At 39.7% G+C, this 9924-nt stretch overlaps 1 protein-coding gene across 1 annotated transcript; it reads left to right on the top strand.

The window, feature by feature from the left end:
* The first annotated feature begins 4003 nt into the window (after window positions 1–4003).
* On the top strand, window positions 4004–4945 carry LOC115295515 (olfactory receptor 1F12). The gene has a single exon (XM_029943436.1). The coding sequence runs from the start codon at window positions 4004–4006 to the stop codon at window positions 4943–4945; it is 942 nt and encodes a 313-aa protein (XP_029799296.1).
* Window positions 4946–9924: the final 4979 nt, after the last annotated feature.

Here is a 9924-nt window from a genome sequence, read left to right as displayed (position 1 = left end):
TGTTTCTCCCACCAGACTCTCCACCACTTTGGCTAAGATGCCAGACAACGGGGCTAGGGGAAGAAGCAAGAATAGAATCCCAGATGGTGTTATCCTGCATCCTCTGGCATGCAGTTCTTGACACCTAAAAAAAATCAGTTTGTCTTCATAGGCAAAAAACTGGGTTTCCCTATGCAAAGATGAATAAGATTTGTTCTTACTCCATGTGCTCTTTAGTCAATGTGCTCTCTAAAATAACTCTTAAGCAAGAAAGAGTCATGAAAGCAAAACAAAAACAAATATATAAATATTTGTATATATCTATGTGTGTATTCCTAAACAGTATATGACCTAGAAAAACAGTCACTATAAAGTATACACTAACACATACTCCCATAGGATACAAGAATAAGCTTCCTGAGTCTTTAATAGGTATATCCACTTATTCAACCAATACATATTGATCTGTATACCTGCTATATTGTCATGCAGTATTCTACACATACAGTGGTTTAAAAAGAAGAGCAGTTTCCTGCTCTTATGGACCTTACATTTTATTGATGCATATTAGAAAATAAATAAATTACTTTTTCAGAAACAAGAAAACTCCAGGTGGTAGGAATGGTATGAAGACAAAAAAACAGGGCAATGCAACAGAGAATGTTTTAAGGGAAGCTCTAGGTAAGGTGGTCAGAGGATTTCAAGGTGAGAAAAGCCAGAGAGACGTAAAGTTTCAGTTGTGCCAGGAAATTCTAAGGGTGGGAAATTAGTCACAGCAAGAGATAAAACTAAACAGGTAAGAAAGGGGTACTGAAAAAAGTTCTGTGCCATGGTAACTGGGAATTTGGGTTAAAGGCAATTGAAAGCCACTGGAAATTTTTAAGAAGGGAAGGAAGAAAATTCTTGTTCTAGAAGAATAATTCTTTAAGAAGTGTGAAGGAGGATTGAAAGGGGAAGATTGTAGGAAGACCAACTTGAGGGGTTACTGCAAGTACCCACAGAAGACATGATGAGAGTCTGACATGAACCATTACAATTAGGGACAAAGAAAAGCAGTATGGGTGTGAGAAAAGTCAGAATCAACAGAGCTTGGTCATAAACTAGGTGAGTCAAGGATAACTCCAAAGTTTCTGGTTTTGATTTAAATCTCCTCGACGGTAGAGATCATGTCTCTCTTATTCATTGTTCCCAGTGCCTAAGATAGTGCTTTTACTGTGATTGATTTTAAAAATCTATTTGTTTAATAATAATATTGACTCTCAAAAATTAACATTGGTAGAGTTTAATGACTGACTGGATGTACAGGTTAACAGGTAAAGGAGAGGGAGAAGTACTGGGCTGACTCCCAAATTTTTCTTCCTTGAACAACTTGATAAACTGTGGTGCTGCCCATTGATAAAGGGCACACGGAGTGATGAATGGTCTTTTAGCCAGGAGGAGAATGTGATGGACACCGTTCAGAAAGCAGTAGAGTTAGATGTCTGTGACATCCAAGTAGGAACATCCAGAGAGCACCAGGAATGAGTCTAGAGAAATCATTTAAGAGAGATTGGTACACAGATTTTATAAAAGCCATGGGAGTGAATAGAAACATTCAGGAACATGTGAAGGATGAAAACAATGTTTTGGGTGGCTCAGTTGGCTACGTGTCTAACTTCGGCTGGGGTCATGATCTCACAGTTTGTTAGTTCAAGCCCCACGTCAGGCTTTCTGCTAGGTTAAGATCTCAGTTTGTGAATCCGAGCCCCAGTCGAGCTGTCTGCTGCCAGCACAGAGCCCGCTTCAGATCCTCTGTCCTCTTCTCCCCCTGCCCGCCCACTGGTGCTCTTTCTCATAAATAAATAAATAAATAAATAAATAAATAAATAAATAAATAAATAAATATCTTTTAAAAGAAAGCATAAGACAAAAACAACAATTTTTAAAAAACAGAGAATGGCAACATTTAAACAGTGTCTGTTCATGTCTTCTGCCCATTTCTTCACTGCTTCTCCTTTAGGTGTGAACTTAGGTTTTGTATTCAGATTTTTCTTGTTTCTTGAGATAAGCCTGCTTTGCGATATACTTTTCTCTGAGGACTAAGACAGGTGCTATTATTATCCAGGGGAGAACAAAGATTTGGGGTGGCTAAGTGCTCCAGCCTGCAAGTTATGGGATCTGCTTCCATCTGAGCCAACCAGAGCCCATACTCTCCAAGACCTTTTATGTCTCCCACGGAGCCCCACATGGCTGTGCAACTATCTCATCTATGTATGTGAATGTTGAATGTTGGTCTTTATATATATATATATATATATATATATATATATATATATATATATTTATATATGAGAGAAAGCGCTCACCTATGGTGGGTGGAGGGGCAGAGCGAAAGGAAGAGAGGATCCCAAGTGGGGCTCTGTGCTACAGCACATGACCTGAACCAAAATCAAAAGTTGGACGCTCAACTAAATGAGCCATCAGGCATCCCTAAATGTTTGCCTCCTTAATTGTTTTCTAGGATAGTATTTTTCATCTACATCCTGATCCAAGTTTCAGCAATGCTCCCATTGCATTGTGTTTTCTACAACTCCAAGACAAGCAAGACCCAAAGTAATCATGGTACCTTATAAACGTCAACCCCCTTTTTTTCCTTTATAGTTTATTGTCAAATTTGTCTCCATATAACACCCAGTGTTCATCCCAACAAGTGCCCTCCTCCATGTCCATCACTCCCCATCCCCTCTCCCTCACCTCCAACAGTCGTCAATTTGTTCTCAGTATTCAAGAGTCCCTCATGATTTGCCTCCCTCCCTCTCCCCAACTCTCACTCCCTCTTCCCCTCCCCCATGGTTCTCTGTTAGGTTTCTCCTGTTAGACCTCTGAGTGCAAACATATAGTATCTGTCCTCCGCCTGACTTATTTCGCTTAGCATGACACCCTTGAGGTCCATCCACGTTGCTACAAATGGCCAGATTTCATGCTTTCTCATTGCCATATAGTACTCCATTGTGCATATAAACCATATCTTCTTGATCCATTCATCAGTTACTGGACATTTAGGCTCTTTCCATGATTTAGCCACTGTTGAAAGTATTGCTATGAACATTGGGGTACATGTACCCCTATGCATCAACACTCCTGTATCCTTTGAGTCAACCCCTTTCTTGTGGTTATGGTTAAAATAACACAAAACCATTAAAAGGACTCTTTTAAACCTGTCCTGTATTTTGACATAACTTTTTCTCTGTTCTCTTTTAGGTTTTTTTTAATGTTTATTTATACTTGAGAGAACACAAGTCGGGGAAGGACAGAAAGAGAGGGAGACACAGAATTCGAAGCAGACTCCACGCTCCAAACTGTCAGCACAGAGCCAGATGTGGGGCTCGAACCCAGGAACTGTGAGATCATGACTTGAGTGGTAGTCAGACGCTCAACCCACTGAGCCACCCTGGCGCTCCTCTTTTAGTTGTGTCAACTTGTATTATATAACTACATGTGTTATGGAACTTTTACCTTATTTGTAAATATTTTCCTATGTTGCTCGTAGTCTTCATGTAAACTATTTTGAGGAGGCTTAACTTTTAACACTGGTCAAACATGTTACTGAGTTTTCCTTTTGAATCTTAAGAAGATAAGATGGTTTATCTTCTCCTTATAAATCCTAAGTGTTAATGTCTGACTAGTTTCCAAGTGGGATGATTCACAGGGTGTTGGATAAATACCTGGAAAATTTTTATCATTAAATCTCAAAGTTCGGCACAGAGTTACTTAGTGTGTCAGACTCATGGATGTGTTCCAACACACGGCAGGCAGCCAGACAGCGCCTGGTAAGGGAGGATAAATCAAAAGTCAATGGATAAAATGGAATAACATATCCATGATCAGTGAAGCTTGGGAGAGAGTATCAGAGAAGAGGTCAGACATCCTAAAGAGAACATATTTAGTAAACGGGACTAGGTAAGTAGATAAAATATAAAAAGGGAGATTTTTTTATGTAAAAAATATTTCATCCTCTGGATCTTCATACAGAGATACTCAAGCAATGGAACAAGGAAATCAAACCAGTGCCTCTGAATTTCTCCTCTTGGGCTTTTCAAGTTGGTCAGAATGGCAGGCTCTCCTCTTTGTACTTTTCCTCTGTCTCTATTTAACAGGGCTCTTTGGAAACTTGCTCATCTTGCTGGCTATTGTCTCAGACCACCGCCTCCACACACCCATGTATTTCTTCCTTGCCAATCTGTCTGTGGTAGACGTCTGCCTGCCTTCATCGACAGTCCCCAAGATGCTGCTGAACATCCAGGCACAGACTCAGACCATCTCCTATCCTGGCTGCCTGGCTCAGATGTATTTCTGTATGATGTTTGCCAACATGGACAATTTCCTTCTCACAGTGATGGCATATGACCGTTACGTGGCCATCTGTCACCCCTTACGCTACTCCACCATCATGACCCAGTGCCTTTGTGCCTCTCTGGTGACTGTGCCATGGATCCTTGCCACTTTGAACCCCCTCTTGCACACCCTCATGCTAGCCCGTCTGCACTTCTGCTCTAACAACATCATCCACCATTTCTTCTGTGACATCAACTCTCTCCTCCCCCTCTCCTGTTCCGACACCAGTCTCAATCAATTCATAGTTCTGGCTGCAGTGGGGCTGATCTTTGTGATACCTTCAGGTTGTATCCTGGCATCCTATAGCCTCATCATCTCTGCTGTAATGAAAATCCCTTCTGCCCAAGGAAAACTCAAAGCTTTCTCCACCTGCGGATCTCATCTTGCCTTGGTCATTCTTTTCTATGGCGCAATCACAGGGGTCTATATGAGTCCCTCATCCAACCATTCAACTGAAAAAGACTCAGCTGCATCAGTGGTCTTCATGGTCATAGTCCCTATACTGAATCCCTTCATATACAGTCTAAGGAACAATGAGCTGAAGGGGGCGCTAAAGAAGGCTGTGAGCCAGACGAAAACCTTCTCCCAGTAATGTATACTGAATGAAAGGCATTCAAAAGGAGGCAAGTTCTCATGAGATCATTACCATTCCAGTCACAGTTACAAAGCTGTCATCAAATACCTAACTAAACTTGGCAACGACCTAAATTTGTTACCTAATCACAGGCCTCATCTATTTGAACTCCCAAAAATGTTACTGTTGTCAGCAAACATGCAGACAATAAAGTCCCTGAAAATCACAGTAAAAATATGAAATTAACATTCATATGCATCGTTAAGAACTCCCAGATGGCTCAGGTCAACATGGAAACATACATGGGTAGTGCGGAATAGAGAACTTCCCACCATTCCTGTCTTCACAGAGTAGACAGGAGGGATGTAACCACATTGTTGTGCATAAGAAACAGTAGGGAATAAAATTACTATGTAATAAAAGTTTCAAATCATAACTGTAATGAGAAATTAAAGAGAAAAGATACTATGAAGGTGTAAAAAGTCAGGTAAAGATTCAAGAAAAAAAAAAGCCACACTTGAACTCGGTTCTAGACATAGGTGATTTTACACAGAAACAATGAGACTATCCCAAATCCATGAGGAAACCTTGGAAGTAAGAGAAGGAACATGGTGTGTGTGTGAGTAAATGTATTGAATAAATTAATCTGAATGGGTGAAGGGTCCATATGAGGGATTGCAGGGAATGAGGGATGGGTTATTATATCTTACCCTAATGGGTTTTTTTTATTTAGTCACATTTTATGATTGTATCATATGAATTTCCTATAACCTGCCTTTATCCCTTGTGTGAAAAGCAGCATTTATATCATCCTTGTGTAAATCTATATAAATCTTCATGATGGTCTACAGAGAATTTCCTGGAAGACTATTAATCACCATTTTTAAACTTAAAAGTCTATACTATTATTTAGAGTTGCCTATGGGAGAAGCGACCACACTAGCAATTCATAGCATATGCTTTTGAGATCTTTGATTTGGAACTCATAGCTTCTGTAACAGACTGTTTTCTGTGTCCATGGTGTCACCCAGAGCCCATATGCCATATGTCCCATATATTAAGTCATACCATCCAAAACATCTTTTCAAAGTTGGTAAAATAAGTAAATTAATTAATTAAATGCTCAATCATTTTTATATATGTAATAGTTGACAGGAAGAAATAAGGATAAAAAGAGTTTTCTTTAAACATCTGCTACAAATATTTTGTTTGTTTTGTTTGTTTACCGATGAGAAGACCTTCTATAAGTTACCCTTGTTTTTTTACTTGTCTCCTATGAGATAAAGATCAGAAACATTTGCTGGAACTGGTAAGGACCAAAGAAATTAACATTGGTGGAAGAGAGAAGCAATGGTAATAATGGACCAATCAAATCCCAATTCTCTATCTCTTGAAAGATCTTTGTATGCATCAGATATCTTAGTTGCAAAGAAACAGAAATCAGTTCTGCTTCATTAAGCAGAAACTGAATTTAATAAAAGAGAATTGGGTAGTTCATTAAATTGCTAGAAAGCCTGAAGAACCAGCCTCAGATGCTCACAACAAGACCACAACCAAATCAACATACATAACCATCCTATGAGTTGACCAACATCACTGTCATTAAACTTCGGATATTCAGCCTGACCACTGATGCTGCCTACCACACACACTGGCCTGCTCCACTGCTGACTTCGAAACTGGACATTTCTGCCACTGCCTCTGGTTTGTGTATCACTAACTTTGATTCAGTTGCAAGGAGGCTGTAGTTGACTGGTCAAACCTAGAGTACCTACCTTTACCCTAAGTTCAAAGAAGATTGAGAAAGAGAATATCTCAGATTTCCCCCTGTGCTGAACACTAGGCTATACCTCCTAGACTCCCTTTCTGGACAAACAGACTAATTCTCCTAGTTGCTGGAGTGTGCTGGCTGGTAGCCCTCAACCCCCTCCAGAAATTGCTCTCAGGTGAAAAGAAGAGCTGCGTCTAGGGTAATGACTCCTCACTAGGGGCAGAGTACATCCTATGACCGGTCTCTTGAGAGGGTGTAAAAACCTCACCCTTTAACCCAACTCAGGGCAACTCTGAAGGGACATTTTGTTCCATAGTTGTCTGTGCATCACAGCCCAACTTCTGCTCAGTTCTGCCACTCACAGGTGTCACTCGCTCACAGGGGCTACTCCCAAGATTGCTACATACAAATTTCCTGGGTACCATCCTGTATCTCACAGTACAATTCTCTTGGAAGCCAACCTCTGAAAAAACTTATGACAACACAGTTAAGGCAATATTCTCTGAATGTCATTCAATAAAATTAATGACACATCCAGAAACAGAAAAGTTCTCCACTTTTCTCTTAGGTAATGAGAGGTTCAAGGAGTAAGTGTAAACACTTGAGAATCTCTGGAATAATCAAAGATCATCAAAGCATTACATGTAAGTATCGGAACGACACCCACAGCCGTGTGCACAGACAATTCTTAGCCATAAACATGTAAATAGAACATAAGGAAATCTCATTAATTAAAGGTCCAACTGAGGGGCACTTGAGTGGCTCAGTCAGTTAAGCTTCCAACTTTTAGTTTCAGCTCAGATCATAATCTCACAGTTCGTGACTCCAGCTCCATGTCAGTCTGTGTGCTGACAGTGCAGAGCCTGCTTGGGATTCTCTCTCTCCCCCTGTCTCTGTCCCTTGCATGCCCACTCACTCTCTCTCAAAATAAATAAACTTTAAAGATCCAACTGAAAAGTTAGAAAAGGAGAGCAAAGCAGAATAAATTGAAGGCTTGCCACAGAAATTAATTAATTAGATAAGAGGGAAAACTTAAAAAATAAATCCAACTCCCTTCAGATGTAAGAATTGATCTTCTGCATGACATATCATAGTGAAACTGGAAAATTACAAAGATAAACAGAGAATTCTGAAAGCAGCTAGGGATAAATGGGACTTAACCTACAAGGGTAGACACATAAGGATCATAGCAGACCTGTCCACTGAAACTTGGCAGGCCAGAAAGGAGTGGCAGGAAATATTCAATGTGCTGAATAAGAAAAATATGAAGCCAAGTTCCTTTACCCAGGAAGGCTGTCATTCAGAACAGAAGGAGAGATAAAGGCTTTCCCAGACAAAAACAAAACAAAAACAAAAACAAAACAAAACAAAACAAAAACTGAAGGAGTTCATGACCACTAAACCAGCCCTGCAAGACATCCTAAGGGAGACTCTGTGAGTGGATTTCTGCAAAGACTAAAAAGGACCAGAGACATCACCATAAGAATGAAGCCTACAGATAACACAATGACTCTAAATGCACATCTTTCAATAAGAAAGCTGAATGCAAATGGACTAAATTTTCCAATCAAAAGATATAGGGTATCAGAATGGATTAAAAAAAACAACAACAACAAGATCCACCTATATGCTGTCTAAAAGAGACTCATTTTAGACCTGAGGACACCTTCAGATTGAAAGTGAGGGGATGGATAACCATCTATCATGATACTAGAAGTCAAAAGAAAGCTGGAATAGCTGTATTTATAACAGAAAAATTAGATTTTAAAATAACAAAAGATAAAGAAGGGAAACTATATCATAATTATGGGGCCTACCCATCAAGAGGAGCTAACAATTATAAATGTTTATGCCCCCAATTTGAATGCACTCAAATATACAAATGAATTAATCACAAACATAAGCAATCTTATTGATAAGAATACAGTAATTGCAGGTGACTTTATTTTTTTTATTTTTTTGTTTTATTTATTTTTGATTTTGAGAGAGACAGAGCATGAGAGGGGGAGCGGCAGAGAGATAAGGAGACACAGAACTGGAAGCAGGCTCCAGGCTCTGAGCTAGCTGTCAGCACAGAGCCCGATGCGGGGCTCGAACCCACGAACGTGAGATCTGACCTGAGCTGAAGCCAGAGGCTTAACCGACTGAGCCACCCAGGCGCCCCTGCAGGTGACTTTAAAACTCCACTTACAGCAATGGACAGATTATCTAGGCATAAAACCAATAAAGAAACAATAGCCCTGAATGTTATGCTGGACCAGATGACCTTAGCAGATATATTCAAAACCTTCCATCCAAAAGCAGCAGAATACACATTCTTCTCAAGTGCACATGGAACATTCTCCAAGATAGATCACAGATGGTCAAAAAAACACCCCTCAATAAATATGAAAGAATTGAAATCAGACTATGCATATTTTCAGATTACAATGCTGTGAAACTTGACATCAATCACAAGAAAAAGTTTGGAAAACTTCCAAATGCACAGAGGTTAAAGAACATCCTACAAAAGAATAATGGTTCTACCAGACAGTTAAAGAAGAAATTTAAAATATCAAGAAGATGTGATATAATATATATATTTATACACACACACACACACACACACACACAATGGAGTACTACATGGCAATGAGGAAGAATGAAATATGGCCAATTGTAGCAAAGTGGATGGACCTCAAGGGTGTCATGCTAAGCGAAATAAGTCAGGCATAGAATGACAGATATCATATGTTTGCACTCATAGGTCTAACAGGAGAAACCTAACAGAAGACCATAGGGAGAGGAAGGGGGATAGAGAGGTGGGGAGAGAGAGGGACACAAATCATGAGAGACTATTGAATACTGAAACAGAACTGAGGGCTGAAGGGGGAGGAGAGAGGGAAAGGGGGTGATGGCCATGGAGGAGGGCACTTGTGAGGAGAAGCACTGGGTGTTATATGAAAACAAATTTGACAATAAACTATTATTAAAAAATATATATGGAAGCAAATGAAAATGAAAACACGACAGTCCAAACCCTTTGGGATGCAGCAAAAGTAGTCCTAAGAGGAAAATACATTGCAATCCAGGCCTATCTCAAATAACAAGTAAAATCCAAATACAAAATCTAACAGCACACCTAAAGGAACCAGAAGCAGAAAAGCAAAGAAACCCCAAAGTCAGCATAAGAAGAGAAATAATAAACATTAGAACATAAATGAACATAAATACACAACACAGAATT

This window comes from Suricata suricatta, chromosome 7 (genome assembly GCF_006229205.1).
Source record: "Suricata suricatta isolate VVHF042 chromosome 7, meerkat_22Aug2017_6uvM2_HiC, whole genome shotgun sequence".
Taxonomy (NCBI): Eukaryota; Metazoa; Chordata; class Mammalia; order Carnivora; family Herpestidae; genus Suricata; species Suricata suricatta.
This window is presented reverse-complemented; position numbering and strand designations above follow the sequence as displayed.